General features: G+C 45.3%; 1 protein-coding gene and 1 pseudogene across 1 annotated transcript in view; both read left to right on the top strand.

Annotated features, from left to right (window-relative positions):
* The first annotated feature begins 12,259 nt into the window (after nt 1-12,259).
* LOC127673513 (sorting nexin-6-like) lies at nt 12,260-18,133 on the top strand (annotated as a pseudogene).
* A 645-nt stretch (nt 18,134-18,778) lies between these two features.
* Nucleotides 18,779-25,692, top strand: part of LOC127673836 (low-density lipoprotein receptor-related protein 11-like) — a 223,230-nt gene continuing 216,316 nt past the window's right edge. Inside the window, exons 1-2 of the mRNA XM_052169586.1 lie at nt 18,779-19,337; nt 24,950-25,110. Coding sequence (XP_052025546.1) covers nt 18,779-19,337; nt 24,950-25,110 — 720 coding nt within the window. The remainder of the gene's footprint in view (nt 19,338-24,949; nt 25,111-25,692) is intronic.

The raw sequence follows: 25,692 nt of genomic DNA, 5'->3' as shown, positions 1-25,692 counted from the left end.
GGACTCGGGGACCTGGGCACTAAATTGAGACACAGTGACTAATCAGGACTTGGGCTCCTTCATGCTGGTCCCTGTGTCGAGGTCATAGACATGGAGGACAAGCATTTTGTAACAAGCAGGATGAATCATGGTGCTTGCCAGGAAAACCACAAAGCACTTACCCATTGGAGCAGAGAGCATTATTAAGGAAGGAAAATTGATGGAGGCAAGAATGGTCTCCTGAGTCCTCCAAAATACCTGCTACGGAGCCTCACCTGAACTCATCAGAAAAAGGTTAACTTGTGAAATCTACATGGTCTTAAACACATGGCAGGTGTGTTAGGCACGGTGCTCTAGTTTAACAGGACATATAGAATGAATCTCTACATGTAGAAAGGTGATTTACTAGAAAGACATGCAGGCTGGGGCCCAGCTAATCCTATAATGGCTGCCTATGTGTGGAAAGACCAAGAATCCCAAAGTTGCTCAGTGCACAAGGCTGGATGTCTCAGGAGGTCTTCAGTATCAGAGTCCTGAAGTGCTGGGCTCTAGTGACAATGGACGAATGGGCTTGGTAGCAAGGCGAGAGCAATGAGGGAAATAGCAAAAGCATACTTCTTCCACGCACTTACATAAACTCTAGAAGAAGGTGGAGCCTATATTAAACATGGGTTTTCCCATATCAAAAGATCGGGAATAAAGGTGTGTTTTCCAACATTAAATATCTTGATTAGAATTAGATTTTTCCACTTCTAATTAATCCAAAATCTCTTTCAGGTGTTCCATTTTTTTGGTCCTAATTAATTCCAAGCATAATCAAGTTAACAACCATGAATAACTAACACATATGCACTGTACATATACATATATACACATATACATATATGTATACACTACATATAACTATATACATGCACATATATGTATATGTATGAACATACATATAAATGTGTATATATATATTTTTATAAATGTGTGTGTGTGTGTGTGTGTATGTGTATACATATAGTAGGCTTACTAAAATGACTTAAAGGCCATGGTGTAGCTAATGCAATATTGGTGCCCATGTATTGAAAGTCCAAGAATCCCATAATTCTCCAGTTTATGAGGCTGGGTGTCTCAGCTAGTTTTCAGTCTATGCAAGAATTCCAAGAAAATACACTGAAAACTCTCTGAGTTCCCGTGCCCGTGACTACAGGGACCTGCTAACAAGGGTGGAGAGCCTGCCTTCCTTCTTCCAGGGTTTGTATAGGCTTCCGTGGGTCAGAAACTAGGAACGTAATTCAGCCCTCACAGAGTCATTTCAAATAGCGAACTGTATCAGTGTCAAAGCCTTTCAGGCCCTCAAAGCTCTGAAGGGAAGGGCCCTCCACTGGGCCTCAGATAATACAGAGTATAGCAGAAACTCTACACATTACAGTGACTACTGCAGACATTGTCAGACTTTATGTTGACGCTTTACAGCCAGTCTCAACCTCAAAGTCATTTGATGGCGTCAGGACACAGGCCTGTGGTGCATGGTCTGAGTCTCACAGAGGTCATAGAATAGGACCCCTTCTGGGTAATTCCAGATAAGACAATATGCTCAAATAACTGCCTTCATCAGAATTCTGCAGCAAGTGCAGGGATGACCATTAATATTTACACAGACTGACCCATGCTTTTCATGTGTGGGTGACCTATGTCATCCAGCCCTTTGAAAAGAGAGGCACCAAATAATTGGTTTCATTATGACATATTCATGTATTAAAGAAATATAAATAGATAATATCAACTCTTTTATTAACCTTTCCAGTACCACTAGACCTGTCCTCTTTAAGGTACTCCTGCTTCTGCCTTCACCTCTATGTTTGTGTGTGTGTGTGTGTATGTGTGTGTGTGTATGTGTGTGTGTTACAGACCTGCCCCTGTGCAGGGGTGAAGCAAGTACTCAGAACTTCAACAGTGAGTTCATAACTGGAGAACATTGTTTCCCATCATTCCGCCCCATCTTGCCCTCTCAGCCTTTCTTTCCCCTCCTGTAATGGGTTTCCTACCTCTTGGATGGGGTGATATCTATGTTTGATCCAGAAAACGCATTCACCCATGCTTTTGGACTCATCCTCCTGCAACAAACCTTTGGTGGCCTGGTTGGGAAACTTTCCTCCTGCCTTCCTCTCTTTCCTTTGTTCCCTGTGGGGGTTGTTGGAGCAGTCCTTGGGCAGCTGAAGACTTCTGTCTCAGAAGACAATGCAGGGAGATCCAGTGGCCTCCATGATGGAGTCTGGACCACCTCAATTTGTCAAGGGTTGAGGTGTATCAGGATATAAGCTAAGGACTGACTCTCAGACTTCTGTGCAAGACATATGGGGTAATTTTTTCTCAGTATGTGCTCTCTAATGGCGAAGAGAGAAAGGAACTCATTCCCAGAAGCCTGAACACACTGTGAGAAACTCCTCACCCTCTCTCTCGCCTCCCTACTTCACCATTCTTGTTATTCTTCAGCATAGGAGGGAAAGAGTTCCTGACTGACATTTGTCTCTGCCACTTTGATCTCAGACAGACACCCTGATGCAAGGGACTCTGGGTGAACAGGGGTTTGTTCTCTGCATTAGTGTGAGTCCCTTTCCCCGTAGACAGGGTTCCTGACGCTATGATGAAGCACCAGGCCACAAAGAAAATTAGGGATTAAACTCTAGCTTCTGTCACCTTGACAAAAAACTGCCAGCACAACTGAATCCCAGTCACTTTGACACACAAGCACAACACATTTATTTATTTTGACAAAACCTTTTTAATCAGGAACTTTATCTATCCCAAACATGCCACATTCATATAATATCACAAAACAAAACACAAATGATATTAAACAAAACTTTGATAGTCTTTACCACTTCATAGACTTTACAAGTTCAGTCTCTATAAAAACCTAGCATTTTTTGAAAATGAAAATTATCTTTTCAAAATTAAAGTCTCTGTGTACTTCTTCAATTATTAAAATTAAATTAAATGGGCTAGAGTGATGGCTCAGTGGTTAAGAGCACTGACTGCAGTTCTGAAGGTCCTGTGTTCAAATACCAGCAACCGCATGGTGGTTTACAACCATCCGTAATGACATCTGGCACCCTCTTCTGGTGTGTCTGAAGATAGCTACAAACATTCATCACCCACGGAATGACCAAAACTCATCCACCCCACCTCTTGGGAATGGGGCATCATTCTCTTAGAATTGTTTCCTGCTGATATGGGGCATTGACCTTTTTGGGAGAGGGGCAAGAAAACTGGGAAAATGATTAGTCTTCAGAAAGCTAGCTGTAACAGTTGTCCAGTTTCTATGGGCTAGGAAAATGTAGTCTTAAATGAAGGCTTAAATTAGACCCACATCATAAGAGGGAACCCATGACTGAGACTGTGTGGTTGGCCAGAAACAAGAGGCTAGGTAGCCAAGAGACCCAGGATAGAACCAAATATGGCTGGCATTTAAAGAAGTCAATGGTTTCCAAGCCACACCTCTACCTGCAGCCCACATCAAAACTCCACTGTCTGGACCACAGTCTGCCTCCCTGGAGACCTGCTGCTGTTAGGGACCGCCAGCTCTACCTGCCATCCCTGAGGCCTGCTACCACTACAGACTACCAGTCCAGCCAAGAACAGAGACAACCAGATGCCTAAAGGCCAGCACAAGAACAGAATCAATGAAAGCCAGGGCAATATGGCTGGTGTGGGGTTATTTGTTTTCTGTATTTTCTAGGATGTAGTTGGCCTCATTGGGTTGGAGTTTTCCTTCTCATACCCTCCGTAGGGCTGGGTGAGTGAAAATATATTCAGTTTTGTCATAAAATATCTTAATTTCTCCATCTACAGTGATTAAATATTTGCTAGGTATAGTAAGTCGTTTGGGATGACATCTGTGGTGTCTTTGGGTCTGATCTGCCCAGGCCCTTCTAGCTTTTTAGAGTCTCTCTTGAGATATTAGGTGTAATTTTGATATGTCTGCCTTTATATGTTACTTGGCCTTTTTCCCTTGAGGATTTTACTATTCTTTGTTCTGTACATGTACTGTTTTGATTGCTATGTGGAGGGTGGATTTTCTTGTCTGGTTCAATCTATTTGGTGTTCTATAAGCTTCTTGTACTTTTATAGGCACCTCTTTCTTTAGGTTAAGGAAATTTTCTTCTATGATTTTGTTGAAAAGGGTTTCTGGGCCTTTGATCTTGGAATCTTCTCCTTCTTCTATTCCTATTATTCTTAGGTTTGGCCTTTTAACAGTGTCCCAAATTACCTGGATATTTTACAATAGAAACTTTTTAGGTTTTATATTTTCTTTGATATATTCATGTCTTCTATTATATCTTCTATGCCTAAGATTTTCTCTTCTAACTCCTGTATTCTGTTAGTGATGCTTATATCTGTAGTTCCTGTTTTCTTTCCTAGGATTTTTATCTTAAGGGTTGCCTCATTTTGTGTTTCCTTCATTGTTTCTATGTCCACTTTCAGACCTTGAGAAGTTTTATTCATATCCTTCACTTGTTCAATTGTATTTTCCTGTTCTCATATATTTATTTGCTTCCTCTTTTCATGCCCCTGTTTGAATGTATCTTTCTGTATTTATTTAAGGAATTTATTCATTTCCTCTTTAAAGGCCTACATCATCCTTATAAAATTGGATTTAAGATCCTTTTCTTGTGTTTCAGTTTTGATATGATGTCCAGGGCTTACTGTACCAGGATAGCTGGGCTCTGGTGGTGCCATATTGTCCTGGTTCTTGTTGATTGTGTTCTTAAGATGTCCTTTAGGCATCTGGCTTTCCCTGGTGTTGGCTGGATGGTCCTGTTGATAGCTGGACTCCTCAGGAAGGCAAGTGGAATCATAGACTAGACAACACAGGTCAGACAATCCAACTCTGCTGGCTGTGCCTCCAGCAGACATCGCTGGCAAGAGATTGGTGGGGCAATGTTTCGAGCTGGTAGTTCTTGGGATCCCTGCAGGCCTCCCCAGAAATGCAGGATGCTCTTAGAGCCCCACCAGACTCCACCAAACTGATGGCAAGCCCAGAGCCAGACAATGGATGCCAGGGGAACCTGTGCAATTCCCCTTTGCCAGTTCCTCCATACAGACCAAATTGGGAAGGGATTAGTGGGGCACGGCTACAAGCTGGTTATTCCTGGGGCCTCAGAGGCCTCCACAAGGAAGCAGAACACTCTTGGAATCCTGCAGGGCTCCTCAGAACCAAAGAACAAGCCCAGAGCCAGACAATGAATGTCATGGGACCATACACCACTTACCTCTGCAGGCTGTGCTCCGGGCAGATCAGACTAGAAAACCTGAGTTCCCTTCTTTTACCTCACCCCGGTCATATTCCTGGCAGCAGCAGAGCTTGCAGGGACCCCCACCATGTCCTAAGCATTTAATGCGCTTAATCCAACATCAACAGTCCCTGTGGTTTTTCACAGTCTCAAGACTGCTTCAAAGCACAGTCCCTTCTGAATCTCAAGGCAATTTATTAATTGTAAACCCCTATCAACACCAAACGACCATTTACATACTTCCAACAACATAGAATGTACAGTACCACTCCACTATGAAGGAGAAATGGGGGCATGATGAAGAAATACTAGAACAAAGCAAGACTGAAACCCAGCAGGAATATCTCCAAATCGTTTAGTGCCATGTCTGATGCAAGAGGCTCTGCCCTCATGGCTTTACAGCATGCCGTAGCCTCCCTCCCCCTCTGTCTCTCTTGGTAAGTTTCCTGGTGTACTCTCTTTTCTGTAGCTCTCTTGGGTACATATCTCATGGCTCAGGCATCTCTAACATGTTGGCATCGCCAGTACAATCCAGGCCTTAATTTCACAGTTGTGTGAAGTGATCTAGCAAGAGACTCCCTACCCTGTAAAACACTTGGCTTCAACAACTCTCTTTAATCTCAAGGAAGATCCTGTGACCCCCTTCTGCACTTATCATGACTCTAAAGCCAGCACCACATAGAGGGCATTTGCCGGGGCCCTGCCTGGCCTTAGGACAGATGCTGAAGGGAGACACAGCATTACACATAGGCCAAAGACTGAGGGTCTCTGGCCGTGTAGGAAATTTAACTCTTTCTTACTGTTCTGTGCTTCATTAAGTGCTGGAGAATTTAACTATCTTTCTTATTATTTACTTAATAATCTCTGGCAATTAACATAGGCTATATAGCAACAAAGAATTCAATAAAGAAAATTTATTGCTAAGGTTCTTTTCACTCTTGCCCAAAGCCCAGACTCTCACTGGCCAGGCAAGGGGGAGGCGTGGAACAATTGATTTTAGTGAACCAGGAAAAAACGGTCATGCTCACAGAAAGAAACTTTTACATAAGCAAATATCCATAGACACATTGATATTCATACACAGACATGTTGGGCCTGACCACCTGTCTCATCACCTCCACAAGTATTCATGCAAAATTACACACACACACACACACACACACACACACACACACACACACACACGAACAATAGCCCCTCCATGAGGAGGTTTCATTTAGCAAATAGCAGCACAGAAAGAACTCACTCAGTTTTGATGAAAAATAAGATCCAAGTTCATTGCTCAGAAAAAGAAAAGGCTCCTACCTTTGTATTTCTGTTAGTAAAAAAGCCCTTAAAGAAAAAGCTCCTAAGTAAAGAGTAGTCTCATGGTAAGAAAAAGACCTGCCTGCTCTCTCTGCTCGCCTCTATTCTGCTCTCTTATTGGCATAGTTTCTAGCTCTTGTACTTTTTTTGGATACATGATCATATGCTATTCTTGCATCTTTATTCAAAAGTTCACAAGTTCAAATTGGGGAAAATAAAATATGTTTTATTGATAGCTATAAAACAAGGGTTTGGGAAAATAGACATGAGACTGGGTGGTCAGAGTAAACAGGCCTAGTTGAGACTAGCCAAAACAAACATAACCGATCTTGAGAAAAATATCCCTAGCACCCCCCCCTTGATAAGTTCTGAGGAGGAAATATGCCAGCATAATTTTCCTGGCCACACAGTTCTTCCCCCCTTAAGGAACTTATCAGCCTGGCTCTCTTTCAAGGACTTTCTAAGGCTAGGTTAAGAGTGGGAGGAGGGAAATTGATTGACTTGGCCAAGAACACCCCTTGAACGAACTGGCCAATGCCTAAAGAGATCCTTTGTCTTGTATCCCACCAATTGCCCAGCCTGTTGCTGGACTACCCTCTGTAAAGTATAAAAAGTGTATACTTTCTTTGTTCGTAGTTGTTGCTTTCCCTGCGAGGCGCAACCCCACGCGCATGGATCAATCTTCAATCAATCAATAAACCTCATGCTTTTGCAGCAATCTTTCGTCAAGCTGTGGTGTGTGGGCCTGCGCACCTGAGCTGAGACCCTGGAGGGTCCCCTGAGTTATAACAAAACAAACTCAAATCACAAACTGAATAAGAAGTTACAACAGAGATGTTTACATTTGTTTCCACTAAAACTAGTTCTCTAATTAAACATGTGTCATCTTTCGCTAGTTTCGCAAATTCATTAAAAGTTTCAAACAATAATTCTTCTGTTTAAATTAACATGGTTTTGTCAAGAGGAAAATCATCTGCTTAGTGTCTCATTGGTTTTGAGGGTTTGTATAGATGAATACAGTCAATATTTTATCTTCTATCTTTGCACCTACAATAAACTGCTCTTTCCCTTTTTTGACCTTTAGTTATCAGATAATGGTTCCACAAACAGTTCTGAAAGCCTATTTTTCTGATCATAGATCTGTTTTACTTCTGCTTTCTACTCATGACACATGAAGTTTTAGAGATCCCTAATTGCAGCCTATATTATAAAGGGCTCAGATTTTACTTGTATAAATTAAGGAATTCTATAGAATCATTAGGAATTATGAAACCATCAATTTATCTATAAAGCATTGCTACAAGAGAGTGCATCTTTGTAGATCTGCAGAACACCTACCCAATAGAGTGGGCTAATGCCCAGGAACTATTATATTAATTTAATAATGGCAGGAAAGCCATATCAGCTGCAAGAATAAATCTTGAGGTTTCTGAAAGCCTTGTAAATCAGAATTATGCATTGAAGACCAAGCAAAGCCATGTGTCATCTCCAAAACATAACTTGAATGCTTTTATCTATTTGTAGACGGCTGCTGACAGGCACTGCCAAGTGTGGCTACCAAATTAAGCTGCACCCTGGCCCTCTTCAATTACATTCACAATTCTGGGACTGAAGTTTCACATACTGTGCCTGGCATCTTCTTCTCTTTTTACAAGCCACTAAGTCCAGTTGCTGCTGGACATGTTTGTGTGGGTGGTCAAATATTTCTTTCCTTCCTTTCTTCTTTCCATTTCCTTCCTTCCTTCCTTCCTTCCTTCCTTCCTTCCTTCCCTTCTTTCTTTCTTTCTTTCTTTCTTTCTTTCTTTCTTTCTTTCTTTCTTTCTTTCTTTCTTTCTTTCTTTCTTTCTTTCTTTCCTTTTTCTATCCCCTGAGACAGGGTTTCTCTGTGAAGCCCTGGCTGTCCTGGAACTTACCATAGACCAGGGTGGTCTCAAACTCAGAGATCTACCTGCCTCTGACTCCCGAGTGCTGGGATTAAACATGTGTTGTCATCATCTGGTTCAGTGGTCATATCTTAAACAAAGGATCATCCTCCCCCTCACCCAGCTGCTACCAGCTAACCGCTGTTGGTTCCTCAATATGCAGAGGACCTTGGAGATCATCTGTGCTGGGATTTTGCTAGTTTGATTTTGTGCAAACAACCATATTGTTCATCAGTAAAAATATCCAAGTTATGTCCAGAACACACCATTTTACAGCTCTTTCCCCATCCTTTAGTGCTTACATTTTTTTCCAGTTCCTAGTCTCTGGTGATGTTCCCAGGACCTCTGTGGTGGTGATCAGGAAGGAGGTATGTCATTATAGAAGACCTTTTAGAGCCAAGCATTTAGTCTCCTATTCCTTAGGACTCTGACTCATTATATGTCTCAGCTCTGATCGCTCCCCATTGCGGAAACACACTCTCTGGCAAACACTGAGAGCATCCCAGGTCTATGGCTATACATTGTCAGCACTGGAAACTGGGCAGAAGGCCTAGTGGTCAGCATCTAGGGAATTTTACCTGTTAGCACTGGGAGCTGGCCCTTGAGTACCTCTTGTTTGCCTTTTTGTATTTGTTGGTAGTATTTATTTTTGTTTTGCTATGATTGAGCACATACCACTAAGTTATACTTCCAATGCTGTATTTGTTAGCAGTCTGGGCAACAGGATGTCCTTGGCATCCTGTTCTGCATAGGTTCTTTTGCTCCTGGAAGACTCTGCTTAGTAAGTATCCTGGAATCACAAGACTTGACAGAACTTTGGCAGAGCAAAGGGGGTGGGGTGGGAGTGTGGAGGTTGGATTTCACAGAAGTTGCATATATCTTCTCTCTCTCTTCTCTCTCTCTCTCTCTCTCTCTCTCTCTCTCTCTCTCTCTCTCTCTCTCTCTTTCTCTCCCACCCCCTTAAGGCTGCAGTGAGACTGTGATTTAATTATAGATGTTCCCAGAGTCCAGAACACACCATTTTACCAGCTCTCTCCCCATCCATGAATACTTAGTTCATGGGCAGCCTTGCATACGACACTAGACCAGACACCTTGCTCTGCTCGAAAGCAGCAGCTCCTCCAGTGCGTTACCAAGCTCCACCTTCTGCTCCAGGAAGACGTCCGAGATTTGTTATATGCCCTGTTATTCCTAGACCCAGGAGATCCTCTAACTACCAAAAGAGATACAGAGACAGAGAGTGCTAGAGGGCTATATAGCTAGAGCTATAGAGAGTGCTATAATAGAGATCGACATATTCAAATACAGGATTGAGAAAATAGAATAGAAGCTACCTGAATCAAAGAAAAATAATCCCCCCTTTTTTTGAATGGAGAAAAGCCTCCCCAGATGGCTATGGAAGGCTCCTGGTAGACTTGGCCAAATTCTTTCCTTAGACTTGAATTTCTTTGAAGGATTTGTAGAAAGAGACTTACTCTAAAATCAACTTTAAGCTCAAACTCCAGCATTCCTAATTATGCAATCTATACTGCACTAATTATGCAAATCAGAAAAAGTGACAGTAGATACCAGACTTCAGTCCCCAGCCTTTCCAGAAAGACAGGAAAAGAGTAAAGTTGACAGATTAGGAAAAAGGTGTATCCCGAGCACCTCTCCCTAGGATTTACAGTTCCATGAGAGAGGAATAAGTTTTTATAAAGTAGACAAAATGGAAGAAAGTTGGCCTGGGGAGATAGCTTAGCTGCTAAAGTGCATGATTTCCCAAGTACAAAGTACTAGCATAAAGACTCAAATTCCACCCCTCAGAATCCATGTAAGGATTCTAGTACTGCTGCAGGTGTCTGTAGGCCCAGCGCTGGGCTCGTGGAGGTAGGAGACTCCCTAGTGCTGGCTGGCCAGCCAGTCTAGGCAAATCAGTGGGTTCTATGTTCAGTGAGACTCTTTCATGATAGAGAGCAATTGAGTAACATGCCTAACGCTTCTGACCCCACACTCCCACACATACAGACACACATGCATACTGACCCACATATCTGGACTCACACACAAAATATGCAAACACTGGCTAGATAAATAATTAAAATAAAACAAATTTAAAAGGAGAAAGGTGGAGTAAACAAGGTATTGTTCAAGGTATGTGCACCAAAGTGAAGGCTATTTCCTCCTGGCAAAGTGTGTCTTTTGTTTTTTTAATAGGTATGTTTTCATATGGTGTTAAACACACATACATGATGATGCATGACTATAATATCAACAATAGGAACTTTAAGGCAAGGTCATCTTTGGCTATATAACAAATCTGAGGCCAACTTATTGATGAGAGCACCTCTGAAGAACACGGTTCGGCAAGGGTATGTGCAATGAACAATGCTACTAAAAAGCATTGAAAGTTGTACATTAGTAGTTATGGTTCAGGACAGCCCTTAAGACAGACATAGAGTGGTCAGTATCAATGCTGCATGCAGACTTGCAATGCCAACCCTCAAGAGGCTGAGGCAGAAGGAACACCAAGTTCAAGACCAAACTGAACTACATCAACCACTAAGTTGATTTGGTGACTATACGTGACTATACTTCTGTGAATATATATTCAAATACATTTGTCCTTTGAAAATGAAATTACTTGAGCAGGTGAGAATTCTCAGGGGGTAAAGTCACCTGCCACCAAAACTAATAAACAGAGTTCAGTTCCTGGTATCTACATGGTAAGAGAGAACCAACTCCAACCTACACACACACACACACACACACACACACACACATACATACATTGTGGCACTAATGCACCCACAAACATGCACATAAACACAAAATAAATTAAAATGCAATAAAATTTTTAAAAAGAAAACTGCCCTTTGTTTATTTGGTTGGTTGCCTGGTTTGGTGTAGAGTCCAGTTCCTACATTCTAAGAGCAGATTCCCTGGAAGGAGAGATGGGTATGGGAACTGGTGGCAAGAGAAAACATGTGGAGAGAGACAAAACATGGCTTCTGGTTCAGCTCTCCATCTTTAATCCATCTCTGCCAAGAAACAAAGACAGGCCAAGCCTCCCCTGAAGGCTGGAAACAGGTTCTTCTTGTTCTTCAATGAGTGATCAGGTTGCTGGCTGCTATTCTTTTAGAAAGGTGGGCTGGGAGAGGTCGCAGTTTGGTTTGTTTTTCTAGCCAGGGTTTCTCTGTGTAGCCTGGCTGCCCTGAAACTCACTCTGTATACCAGGCTGTCCTCGAACTCAGGGATCTGTCTGCTTCTGCTTCTTGAGTATTGAGATCAAAGGCGTGAACTACCACACCAGGAAATTGCCTTGTTTGATTGTTTGTGTTTGTGTCTTGTTTTTCTGAGTCAAAGCTTCTCTCTGTAGCCCTAGCTGTGCTGGAACTCACTCTGTAGACCAGGCTGGCCCTGAACTCAGCCTCTGGGATTCGCATTGCCCATCTCTATGTGAGTAAAACAAATACCTTTATCAACACCTTTGTTGTTACCTTTTTCACATACACTCTGGGGCAAATTTTCAAAACTGTGATGAAGACTGCCAAGATTCTAATTTTTTATTGTGATCTTAAGAAGTTCTTCCATAAAGATTCTCTGGCAAGAAGACTTGGGTCTGTTGGGCATGGTAGTAACACATCCTTTCCTGACACCATAGAAGAAAGACAGCTGAAGTTGTCATAGAGATTGCATATGGACCTGTCATCTTACCACTCAGTGTGTATATCCAGAAACCAATGGGTAAAGAATTCCCGGCGAGCCCTGGATTCTGCAGCAGTCATAATGGTATGCCTGGATGATGGCCCCGACTTCCTCTCTGAGGAAGACGTTGGACTTAAAGCAATAATTGTAGATCTCCAAAGTGATGCTGCTCTTTTCGGATGCTCTCAGTGAAAGGGATAAAGTCAAATCCACTGTTCACACAAAGAGTGCATTGCCAAATTTTAAGCAAAATGAATTTTCAGTTATTCGGCATCATGAGGAATTTGTCTGACTTCACGATTCCTTTGTTCGAAATGAAGACTATGCAGGTTACGTTATCCCACTCGCACCACCCAGACTGATTTTGATGCTTCATGGGAAAAACTGCAGAAGCTTGGAGAAAAGGCCAGGGCCAGTGACAAGGGAAGAAGAATTCACAAAGACTAAACAGGAACTGGAAAGCTGAGTATCTGGCAATCTTCAAGAAGACAGTTCGATGCCTGAGGTCTTCCTGTGTCCAGTTGCAGCGCATCCTATTTAGAGAAAAGATTTAAGTTTCCACATCTTCTTGGAATATGATCAAGATTTGAGTGTCAAGCATGGTTAAGTCAGTGGATTGAGTAACTGTTTCAGGAGTCAAGGGTGTAGACGACGTCTCTGAGCATGGGCGAGTATTCCTTTCAGAATAGCACAGCTGAGCGAAAGATGCATCCGCTAAGTCTGACAGAATGACAAGATCTCACGAAAGTGCTGCTGCCGATTGCATAGAATTGGGTCTTCATTACATGCTTCAGGAACTCAGGACTCCACAGTTATGTGCAAGTTTTTCCACAAAGTTTCATAATTGTTTGATAAAACAAGAAAAATAGGTGCTCAGTATAGCACCACTCAAAATGCCCCCCCCCCCCGACCCACCAATCATTAATTAAAAAAAAAAAAAAACTCCCCAGAGCTGGATCTTATGGAAACATTGTCTCTATCAAGTTTCCTTCCTCTCAAATGATTCTTAGTTTGTGACAGGTTGACATAAAAGCAGCCAGGACACCGACCTGGCCCCTTACCCACACTCTACCTCTAACTGAGCCTTTCTGTAACCTTGTCTCCTCCCCACTTTATCCTTCACCCAGCATGCGATTCCTGATGAAGTCCAGCCCTTAATGGGCCCTTAAGGGTCCATTCTTTCAGTTGTCTGATGACACAGGTGGTTCTCCTTAAAACACATGTTCCTTTCCAACATGGTTACAGCCCTGATGGTCCTCTATCTCACTCTGAGAGAGAATATGCATCCGGGGACCATTAGGCAGTTGTGAGTTACCCAACATGGATGCTGGGAATTGAACTCAGGTCCTCTGTCAAAGCAATATTCCCTCAGCTGCTGAGCCATCTCTGCAGCCCCCAAATAGAGAAGTTAAAAACACACTCAAGCATCTCCGTCCAATCAGTTGAGCTCCAAAAAAGATGCCAATGAGAGAACTTCCTCAGCACTTAAAGTAAATGTGTTACCACCTATAAACCACACTTCAGTGACATTGACCTTAAGAAGGAAAAAAAAAAGAGCCCAACAACACAAAAAATCCAACCCAAGCAAACAGAAGGTTGGCTTCCTTAACAGACCTTTGCTGTGTGCCTTCAGAAGCCACTGTTGGCTCTTACAGAAGCACTGCAAATTCCATTCAGACACCAGATGGCACCAACAAGCAAGGCTTAGCCCTCAGGGAAGTTGCTGTAACTTACTAAGTTAGTCTGGCTGGCTCCAGCATTTCATCAGTGGCTTGGAGAGACACATAGACTGGTGCTCACTAAATGATGGAGAGGCTGAAGTGAAATCAGCTGGGTGGTCCGGTACCCAGAAGACGTTCAATGAATAGTCCCTGTCCTCGGTGTGATGAAAGGGGTAGCAGCAGGGATTTAAACTCCTCTGTAGAACCTCCTCCAGTGAGTGTCCAACCTAAGTACAATCAATTCAAATGTGGATTGTTAAAGGTGTGTTAAAAACCTGTATCCAAGGTTGTCCTCTGGCTTGTACATACACATACATGTACACACACTCATGTACACCTATGCATACATTAGTATAATTTTTGGAGTTGGGTGTTGTTGTTTGCTTGTCAAGAGAGGGTTTCTCTGTGTAGCCCTGGTTGGCCTGGAACTTGCGATATAGACCATGCTGACCTTGAACTTATGGAGATATGCCTGCCTCTCAAGTGCCTGGAACACCACTGCCCAGATATATTAGTGTGTGTGTGTGTGTTGTGTGTGTGTGTGTGTGTGTGTGTGTGTGTGTATGTTGGTTTCCCAACTAGAAGTCATAAGTATGTGGTCAAGGGAGCCCCTGGTGATAAGTAGGGTCAGGAAGTTCCTGTCTCCCCTTCTTCTTCTCTCAGTGCTCCATTACCAAGTGTGGGACTGTGAAAGGTAGCATGGTCCCGGGATGAACTAAGGCTAAAAGCCCGGGCGACACTGAAGGGATAGTGGACGCTTTACCTGTTCCCAGGCACCAGCCCCTGCCACTAGCTGCAGCTCCCCAGAGATTTGTGTCCCTCAGCATGTAAGGGCAATGCCACAAGCCCCTCTGTAGGCTCAAGACAGATCTCCATTTTAATGACATACCTAAAGGCCTGGAGGGCTTAGCCAACTAGTTTTCCTTCTTAGACATTCCTCCCTGGAAAAGGTATTTAGCTTCAGGCCTGCCCTGAGAAGTGGGCACAGTTTTACACAGAGAGATGTAGAGGGGGTGTGGGGGGCGGGGGAGAAAAGGCTGGCCATGAGCACAGGAACATGTGGAGAGCGAGGGGCAGGGGAATGGGGAAAGAGGGGGACAAGAGGACAGAGGGAGAGCAAGAAGGCAGGAGAGAGAGTAAGAGAGAGTGGAGCCAGCGAGCTAGCAAGCGGCCCTTTCTAGTGAGTCGGGTGCACTTGGCTATAACTCCTCCTCTCTCCGCATTTCCCTCCCTCTGCTGGGCAGCTCCTCTGTCTCCCTACAGTAGCCCCGCCCAGCCTACCTGACCCCTCAGCAATTCCTCCCACACTGACTTAGCTTGTGTCTCTCTGTTCCCAGTCTTATATCCTAGAAGAAAACTTCTGAGTGGTTCATCTAGGCCAGGTGTTCACAACTGCTTCCAACACAGGGTGGGGATAGAGTCACCTGAGAGCTAAATCTGTCCCAGCAGGCAGAGAAGACTCCATGAAAGGGGTACAGATGAAGATATGGAGGGCAGGTCTAAGTATACTGACCACTTCATTAGCATGTTCAGAGAAAAGTTAGACCCCACCTGGTTGCAGGAAATATAATCTTTCAGTTTTGTGCATCTTGTTTCTTATCTGTAAAATTAAGGGATGGGCAGTTCAGGCAGGATTGGGGCAGTTCAGGCAGGTTGGGGGCAGTTCAGGCAGGTTGGGGCAGTTCAGGCAGGATTGAGGCAGTTCAGGCAGGATTGAAGCAGTTCAGGCAGGATTGGGGCAGTTCAGGCAGGATTGGGGCAGTTCAGGCAGGATTGGAACAGTTGGTAATGCTAGAAAGTCTGGGGCTGGTTACTTTGGAGCTGTCTAGGATGTCGATTCTGAGGGAACATCTGGAGCTGGCAAGTTGCTGGAGCAGTTTTTAGTTGATTTGAAATCTGCTAGGACAGATAAACTAAATACTGAAGGAGTTTACGGGAAATTTTTTATCTTGGCTGTACATTTGAAACTTTTAGGCTCATGGTCCTGGTACTTGGGGAAGGGGAAGAGGACAAGGGAGAGGGGGAGGGGAGAGATCCCACTCCCCCAGGAATAGGCAGGTGGAGGAATTCAAGGTGCTGGGGAGCAAGGTTCCCACAACAAAGGATCGTGCACCTGAGAATTCGCTCACTGGGAACAAACAGATCTTGGTGTTCAGAATTTGGGATTTGTACACAGCACCAGACCAACCCCCAACAAGCAAGTGAATGGTGGGGTGTGAGGGGTTTGGAATACTGGGTGTGTATTCTGACTGTGGGTGAGGGAAAGGGGTGAGTGGGGGAGAGTGAGCAGTGTGCGGTTAGGCAGGTCAGACAATATCGTCAGAGATCTGAGGATGGATTATAGGAGGAGGTATAAACTAATGGCCTCCATCAGTTCAAATAGCAGAGATTTTTCACGACCTAGACAATAGCCCTAGGCTCCCCTGGTCTTGATGGCCGGGCAGCAATGGTTGGCCTTCAGCTGTCACACAGGGCAGTAGCCTTGGGCTGTCAGATTCAGATCTTAGAGATTTTTGTTTGTTTGTTTTTGTACTTGGAAAAATTGACATCACTTTGACTAGGCAGAGCAGGGCAATTATCCCAAAAATGTTTGCAATTGGCGCCAAGCCATCCAGTGAGGCGTGGGCAGCTTTCCCAGTGGTTAGTGTTACCACAATCCAGATGGAGTCACTGTCATCACTGCACCCTATCTGTCTTCTTTGGTGACCACAAGATCTGGGTTAGGCATCACTGTGTTTGAAAGGGCCTCGAAGTTGGCACAAGACACCTCAAAACAAAGATTTATTTGCCCCTGTGGGGCAAAGGATAGAGAGGAGAAAAACACACCTATAAGCAAATGACAGTTTGTAAACTGAAAAAGGAAATCCCCGTTAGGATGAGCTGGCTAATTTTAACTGGGCATGTTAATGAGGTCAGCCAAAAGAGGGAGGGCTTCTGACTGCTGGCCCTTGGTAGGCAGCCTCAGAGGGAGCAAGTGGCCAGATGAGGGGCTCGACCTTGGTGGCTAGCTTTAGGAATGTAATCTAACAATTTATCACGGCAGAGGGAAGGGGGGAAGGGCAAGGCTGGCAGAGCCATGTTTACCATGCCCAGGCCTGCTAGGAAGCCCTTCAATGTCTCTCTAATTATTAAACACTTGAAATGTCATATTCAGAGATCTCTGAAGAGTATGAGGACCACCTGCTATCTAGTATGTTTGATTTCAGGCTTAACTTTGAAATGTACACACACACACACACATTAGGTGTGTGTAGTCCAAGGAGGGACAGAGGAGAGTGGAAAATGAAACTATGTTGAAGGGAAGTGGAGATAAGAAACTTTTGGCGGTGTAGAACAGAGTGAGATATGAGAGATTTGGGGATCCTGTAATTGTGTGAACGACAGGAGTTTTGATACAGGAAAAGACCAAGCAAGCAGTTGAGGGCAGGAGAGGGTTGAGACTGTGGCTTCCTAGGCGGGAGGAGAGGGACACAGGGAGGGGAGATGACGGGCCATAACTATATTACATCTCCAGGGTGGAGGTGAGAGGGGAACTTGGAGAATGATGAGAGAGAAAGGAAACAGGGAACCATCAGGAGAGCAGGTGGCTTCAGGAAGGGAGGCCGGAGCAGAGCAGCTGCAGGTGGAGAGTTTACCTTAGGCTGGCACAGGAGTGAGTGTGGCTGGTTTCTCATCTGTAAAATTAAAATACGAGATGAGAACAGAGGTGGTGCGGCCCTGTGATCTCAGCGCTCAGGAGAAGGCCGGAGTAGATGAGTTCAAGGCCAGCCTGTGTGTGCTACATAGTGAGATACCGTGTGTGTGTGTGTGTGTGTGTGTGTGTGTGTGTGTGTGTGTGTGTGTGTATGCGTGTGCTGCTAGGGATTGAACTTGGGATCTTGTGTATATACAGGCATTCTACGATTAAAATGGTGACTTAGAATATAAGGATGAGGGGTCTTGAGTGGGATTAGGGAACCCTAGGAGGCGCCTTGTACTCTGTGAGGACAATGAGACCATCTATGATTTTAGAAATGAATACGATGATATCTTGATCTTAAAGCTGCACACTGAAGAGTGTTGTGTCCTATCAGTCAAACGAAGTCAGGTGTCATCTGTTCCAACACCCAGTAAACTGATGCGGGATCATCACTCAGCTCCACCCTCCTTCCCATACCACCTGGCTTTTGCCTCCCTACAAGTTCAGCTCTCCGTTGCTGAACATCCGGTGTTTAAGTTCTCTAAACGAAACTGAAAGGCGAATTAGAACCTGAATATAAATGTTCTGTTTCCTTTATTACCGACCGTACTCCAAATCTCTTCAATAATACATAATGCAACGAAGCTGCAAGCCAAAACACTGGCAAAGTTGTCTGTGGTTGCCTGGCTGTGCCGGTCGCTCTCCGGAGTAGCCCCGGACTTTAGACTGATGGATTTACCGACTCTCCCTTCCAACCCCGAGCGCCCTACCCTGTGAGCTATGGCCTTGCGCGGGTCTGCTTGCTTAGTGATGCCTGCTAGGCCCAAACACCCACGCTGCCTAGGGTGTGATCACAACGAGGGGCAGCCAGGCAACTCCGGGGAGTCCCCTCCTCCTCCCCGCCGCGCGCGCCTGCGGAAGTCCCGCCCCGAGCCGCCCCAGCACGCCAGGCTCCGCCCCGCCGCAGCCGCTGTCCGCACGCCGGTGCTGATCCACGCAGAGGCCGCTCGTCGCCCCTGTGCGCTTCCTCGGCCGAAGCGAAGATCGAGGCACCGAAAGCCCGTAGCCTGGTAGAAGGGCCAGGGCGGCGCCAAGTCCGGCCGAGTACGGCCCGCGATGCCTCTCGAAGCCGGCACGCTCGCCGCCTCCGTGAAGCAGCCAGGCCCCGGGGCCGCCGAGCTCTGAGGCCGCGCTCGTGCCATGGCCGCCGGGGGAGGACCGGGCCCCGGCTCCCGGCACCGCGCGCTCTGCGGGCTGCTGCTTCTCTGCCTCTGGCTGCCCGGCGGCCGGCCCGGGGAGCCCGCCGCTCCGTCGTCCGGGGTGGATAGGCTGCTTCAGGACTTTCGCCGGCAGCTACAGCGGGCACGGCCTCGCGAGGAGCTGGAACCGGAGCTGCTGGGCGGCCCGCGGGAGGATTGCCCGGGTGCGGGCGGTACGGCGGTCTACCGGGCGGTGCCCGACACCATCATCCGCCCGCAGGACTCCATCGCGGCGGGAGCCAGCTTCCTGCGCGCGCCCGGGACCGTGCGCGGCTGGCGGCAGTGCGTGGCGGCCTGCTGCTCCGAGCCGAGCTGCTCGGTGGCGGTGGTGCAGCTGCCGCGGGGGTCCAGCGTGCCCGCACCCATGCCCGCGCCCCGCTGCTACTTGTTCAACTGCACGGCGCGCGGCCGCAGCGTCTGCAAGTTCGCGCCGCTCCACGGGTTCCGCACTTACACCCTCAGTCGCGCCGGGGACGCAGCCGGGTTCTCTGCCGGGCCAGGTAAGCGCCACCAGGAGGGTCCCGCCCGCCACCAAGCATGCAAACTCCTCTGCTTCCAGAGGATAAAAGCTGCAGGTAACAGGGAAAGTGGCTCACATTTTTTTTCAGACTTTGGGCTGGTGCTAAGATAGTGCGGTAAATGAGTAGTCCATTGGGCTACCTTGAAAGATAGGAGGGCAGATCCGAGAGGACTCACGGATCGATTTAAGAGGATATCTCAGAACCTTCTTTATCCCAGTCAAGATCATTTTAGTTTTATTTCGTCTCATAGGTTTTATGAAGCGTGCTTTACAGCAGGAAATAGCAAGGACAAGATTTGATTAGATACAAAGTTGCTCCTAACACCCACTCCTGCTTCCTGCTTTGGCTCTCTGCCTGCACATACTTAATTCAGATTTAAAAAAAATGTAAAGGAAAACTTGTCACTCGGTCTTCATTTTTTTCTTCCACTCCTTGCCCAAAAATTACATCGCATTCTTGACCTTGTTGGTTTTGTGTCCCGCTCAATTTAAGGAGGGCCAGCTGTGTGCGGAGGGGGTCGGAACTCTGTACTGGAGTCTGCTGGGCTAAGGACACAGTGTATAAAGTTTGTCTCTCTTTAAAAGGCCTAAACAGCTTGCCCTGTGGCTTTTATATCAGTTGCTCTAGAAAAACCAAGGCACAAAGCAGGGGCAAAGTAGCACAGAAACAAAGTTTATCCTCCCCACCCCCACCCCCAGGTTCGCCGTGCTCCTCTGTCACAAATTCGCATTGCTACCGGAGCTTTCCTTAAACCCTGGGTGCGGAAAGTAAACGGGATTAAGAGTAAGGCCCCAAACAAAAGCCATCTAAGTGGTTTTTTACCCTCCCTCCCACTCAGTCCTTCCTTTCTCTACGGGGAGTTTGCCACGTGACCACTAGCATGGCCTCCTCTCTGGGGAGCACTCTCATGCCCACTCTCCAGGAAGTGCTGATGTGCCCAGCTTTCTTCGGGTCCTCAGCGACCTCTGGTGCGGCCTTGGCTCGCTGGCTGCATTGATTGGCCCTGTATGGAGGCAAAGGGCATTTTACAGACTCCAGGGATTCCCGGTTCAGATGCTTACCTATTTGAGTTCTTTGTAAGACCACGTCGGCTTTCCTTTCAGGATTATTATGCTTTCTTTCCTGCTTTCTTGTGAATCATGTGAGCATGTGGAACTTGAGGCTAAATGAGACTGTGATTTAGCAATGCTCCTTGCAGGGAATTGTAACCAGTCTTTAAGGAAGAAACGGGGCGGGATGAGGGTGAGGATGTTTGCTGGATGGGACCAGATCGATTTAGAATGGTTTACCCATCTGCCAGTATATTGGTCACTCTGGGTGTGTTCGATGTTAGAAGCTGTTTTAAGCTATTTGCTATTTCTCACAACAGCTCAAAGGTCAAATCCTGTTGTATGGAAGGCTGGCCTGGAAAGCAACTTGCCTGAGGGCCACTCAGCCAGTAGTTTGCTGAGCTGAGCCCTGGAATAGCTCTCAGAGCTTTCCCTCACAGCCCAGAGGGCCTGTCACTCTCAAGCCTGACACAGCTGTTAGAGATAGTGAGAGAATTGAAGATAGAGTAGGAAGGTATCTTGATGTGACAGCCTACCTGTTAGAACATCTGAAGTGCCAGAGATCCTCCAGATTGAGTCTAGGCTCCTCCCACGCCAAGTCCCTGGAAACCATCTTGGACTTGGCTCTGTTCTAGCTCAAGTTGCCATAATGAGTGAGTGTGGATGTTTCTTGTGATTTTTCTGGGCAGTATAGGTGTCTATGGTATCATTACAGAACCGTGTGGTTGGCTGGTGTGACTGATTGGACAGACCCGTGGGAGGCCTTGAGTAAAGAGAGCTGTGGGGTGGAGGCCCATGTCCTTGGGATCCTGTAGGAGCTGAGAATATCATCTCTCAGCGTTCAGGGACCAGAACCTGTGTGCTGTTTTAACTAAGCTAGCCTGAAGTCCAGTGTCTCTGCGTAGCGCTTGGAAAGAACCCTTTGCAAGTCAAACCAAAGCCTCGGGTGAAATTCAGCCTTCTCCCAAGCAGACTTCCCTCTGCTGTCAGTCTTCAAGTAGGTAGCAAGGACCGACCTTCCTGTTCAGGGCTGATCCCCTGCAGCAGGCTGACTCATCTCCACTAACCTGGCTAAATAAATAATACTCAGATTACTTGTTGGCAGTGTTGGAGAAAAGGTATTGAGACAACTCTGACCACACACACGTCCCAGATGGACATTTACTTTTGTTTGTTTGTTTTGGGTTTTGATTTTTGAGACAGTCTTTCTGTGTAACAGAGGCCTGGCCATCCTGGACTCTTTTCATAGACCAGGCTGGCCTCAGACTCGCAGAGGTCCGCCTGCCTCTGCCTCCCGAGTGCTAGGATTAACAGAAGCATTCACATCGTTTACTTATTCAGTGTGTTTATGGACATGCCTGCCACGGCCTTTGTATGGGAGACAGGCACACTTGCAGGAGGTTGGTTTTCTTCCGTCGTGTGGATCTTGGAGGCAGAATTCAAGTTGTCAAATTTACAGAGCCATCTCAGTGGCCCTATATACACAAGTATTTTAAAATTAAGCCGCAGTCTACTCCATAGTTAGAAAAACTAGAAGCTAAATTCAGTATTGTCTATCTGGAAGGAAGAAGTCTTCAAATCAGTTAAGTAGACCAACAAAGAAAGATTTTGTACAAATTCAAAAAAATTGTGTCAATAAATAAGGAACTGTAAACAAGAGTCTAGGAAATACACTCTTAAAATATTAGCAGAGCTAAGGGTTGCTTTGACAAAAGTAAATAAGCAAAGGTTCAAGTAAAGAAGACATGCAGCTGATAAACACAGGAAGTGGCCTGAGTTAAAGGTAGGCAGAGGCTAGGCATAGCTTCAAGGGACAGCACTTAGCTAGCACATCGGAGGGCCTAGGCTCAATCCCCAGTACCATCAGAAAGAGTGTGTGTGTTGGGGGGGGGGGGGGGAGAATCAAATGTAAATGTCAGCTTACACTTACTAAATTGTAAAAAACAACCTAACCAGCCGGGCGATGGTGGCGCATGCCTGTGATCCCAGCACTCTGGGAGGCAGAGACAGGCAGATTTCTGAGTTCGAGGCTAGCCTGGTCTACAGAGTGAGTTCCAGGACAGCCAGGGCTATACAGAGAAACCCTGTCTCGAAAAACCAAATCCAAAAAAAACCAAAAAAAAACAAAAACCCTAACCTGGCACACGTGTGAGACACTGTATACTCATGAGCATTGATGGTGTAAACTGGTACCAAGCTCTTGGAAGCCAACTAGAAAATAATATATCGGAGATTTAAAATATCCATTCTTCGAGGGTAGGGGTTCTCAGCCTTCCTAATGCTTTAATACATAACCTCATGTTGTGGTGAACCACCCCACCATAAAATTATCTCTGTTGCTGCTTCATACTGTAATTTTGCTACTGTTATGAATCCTAAAGTAAATAATTTTGGAGATAGAGGTTTGCCAGAGGGGTCGTGACCCACAGGTTGAGAACCACTGTTCTAGTTTTTGGGGGTTTGTTTGTTTGTTTTTTAAGGACAATAATCTGTGCTAGAGAAACAGTATGAGCAATAATATGATAATTGTGGTATTATTTACAGTGATAAAGTTGATGAAATATAAATGTTTTATTCAGACTGATAGTGAATGTCAAGTGAGGAGATGCAGGTAGAACCCTTAGCACACTGCACTACATGGTACAAATAACTTACCAGTAAGGTGCACTCATTTCATCCCAGCACTCAGGAGGCAGGGGCAGGGGCAGGGGCAGGGGCAGGGGCAGGGGCAGGGGCAGGGGCAGGGGCAGGGGCAGGGGCAGGGGCAGGGGCAGAGGCAGAGGCAGAGGCAGAAACAGGTGGATCTCTGAGTTTTAGGCCATCCAGGTCTATGAAGAGTCCAGGACAAGTGAGGGCTCTGTTACACAGAGAAACTCTTTCTCAAAAATAAATAGAGTATAAATTATATAACATATAGCATATAATATTTTATTATATATTATAAATATCGTATAATTGTTACACAATTGTTTTACTTATTTAATTTCAAAATTAATTTTATTAATTAAATTAATTAATAATACATTTCATTATTGTTGTTGTTGTTGTTGTATTTGATCATCGGTATCCTATGGGAAAGACAGATGGGACTTCACATACTTAAAATAATGAGAGCCATACTGGAATTATGGATTTTTTTTTCTTCAGTGATGCAGTTTAAAAAATAAATAAATGATTGATTGTCCAGCCTGGAAAGGAAAGACAAACAATCCCAGAAAGCTTTCCTCTCTGCATCTGTAGGCCTGCCTTCCCTTCTCTGGCCCCACCTTGTTTTTGGATTGCCCAGCCTGTCTGTAGCCTTTGCACCACTTGGCACAGATTCAGGTCTGTCAGGGAAGCTCCAGTCGCAGCAGGTGTGGGAAGAGGCCGCTAGCTCCTTCTGTGCAGTAAGCCCCGCCTGGCAGCCCTCAGTCTCAGCTGTGTGAGTCGCACTTCACCTCCCTAGGTCTGACCCACTGTGGTTAGTTCCCAAAATAAATCAATGTTCCCACAGTACTTAACATGCTCAATTACATTTTTATTTATAATGAAAATTCGAAATTACATTTATCTCACTCTTGGAGGGTTGTGCTTTGTTTGCTTCCAGAACTGTTTCTGTGTAGATAAGCTCTGGTATAATTAGCCTGACTGGAACTGAGGAGAAATTGTTTTCTCAGAGGTCATCAGAGGTCAAGTTAGACTGTGAGGGTTTCCCTGGGCTCAGAAGTCATATCTATGATGCACTTAAACAAAAGTCAGTGAGGGTTATGACGTTTTTTCACGAGAGGCAAGATTAATTTGTTTCCTGACAAGCAAGATATTTCAGTGCTTTCTCATTCCTCCATGTAAAACCTTTGAAGGTTTTAAAAAATATATATTATTTGGAGCCGGGAGAGATGGCTCAGTGGTTAAAAGTACTGGCTGGTCCTCCTCAGGGTCTGGGTTCAATTTCCAGCACCCACATGGCCATCCACACCTGTCTGTAACTCCAGTTCCAGGATCTCTGACAACATCACATAGACACACATGCTGGAAAAACACCAGTGCACATAACTTAAAAGTAAATCATTAAAAAAAATGTTTTAAATGGGGCTGGAGAGATAGCTCTGTGGTTAAGAGCACTGGGTGCTCTTCTAGAGGACCTCTGTCAAATTTCCAGCAACAACATGGTGGCTCACAACCAACTGTAACATGGGATCCAATGCCCTCTAAACAGCTACAGTGTACTCATGTATACACATAAATATATGTGTATGTGTGTGTGTGTATATATATGTACAGATGTATGTATATGTATATATATGAGTATATATGTATGTACGTATATATACACACATATATGTATGTGTATACTCATATATATACATATATATGTATATACATATATATAATTAGTTTTCTATAGCACGCCATACTTCCTCTTCCACATGCAGCATTGCTGAAAGTCCATGTCAGAATAGGATGGAAGTTATTCTCTTTGAGGTTTTTTGGATGGACTGATCTGCAGACAAGATCGGCTGGGGAATCAGAGAGCATGCCTCTCACGTCTCTTCTCTCTCACAGGTGAGGACGAGCCTCCAGTCAGCAGGGCTGGGAAGGATGTGGTTTTACAGCTGCCCACAGACGGGGTAGTTCTAGACGGCCGAGAAAGCACAGATGACCAGGCCATCGTCCTTTATGAGTGGACGCTGCAGCAGGGTGACCCGTCGTCAGTGGACATGAAGGTGACTCTTGTTGATCTTGCTATCAAAACTGATGTTTCTGGGAAGTGGTTTTCTGTAATGTCCTTCGCTGTCAGTCCCTAAATGCACGTAAGCAAGCAGAGTGGACTTACGATGGACAGATCATAAAATCGATTATCCTAAACATGATTTATTCTGTAAACTCCCTTTGGTGCTCAGTAAACGGTCTTGATTGTTTGCTTGAGAGCTTGCCAGGGTCCTGCTCCTTCAGCTCGGAGGAAAAGACTTAGGCTGTGTTTCAATAATTCTGGTTCCTTTTTTAAAAGGTTTTCTCTTTTCTTAGTATAAGATTTAGGTAGTGGCCAAGTATGATGGCACGTGCCTGTAATTCTAGTACTCCGTGGGTTGAGGCAGGAGAATCTTGTGATTCAAGGCCAGTCTAGACTAGGTCACCAATGCCTGGCTACCCTGGACTAAAAGTTTAGAAAGTACCGGGCAGTGTTGGTGCACACCTTTAATCCTGGCACTCAGGAGGCAAAGGCAGGCAAATTTCTGAGTTCAAGGCCAGCCTGGTCTACAGAGTGAGTTCCAGGACAGCCAGGACTACACAGAGAAACCCTGTCT

The sequence above is a fragment of the Apodemus sylvaticus genome, chromosome 23, assembly GCF_947179515.1.
Source record: "Apodemus sylvaticus chromosome 23, mApoSyl1.1, whole genome shotgun sequence".
In the NCBI taxonomy this organism is placed as follows: domain Eukaryota; kingdom Metazoa; phylum Chordata; class Mammalia; order Rodentia; family Muridae; genus Apodemus; species Apodemus sylvaticus.
The sequence above is the reverse complement of the archived record's forward strand: the minus strand, read 5'-3'. Positions and strand labels throughout refer to the sequence as shown.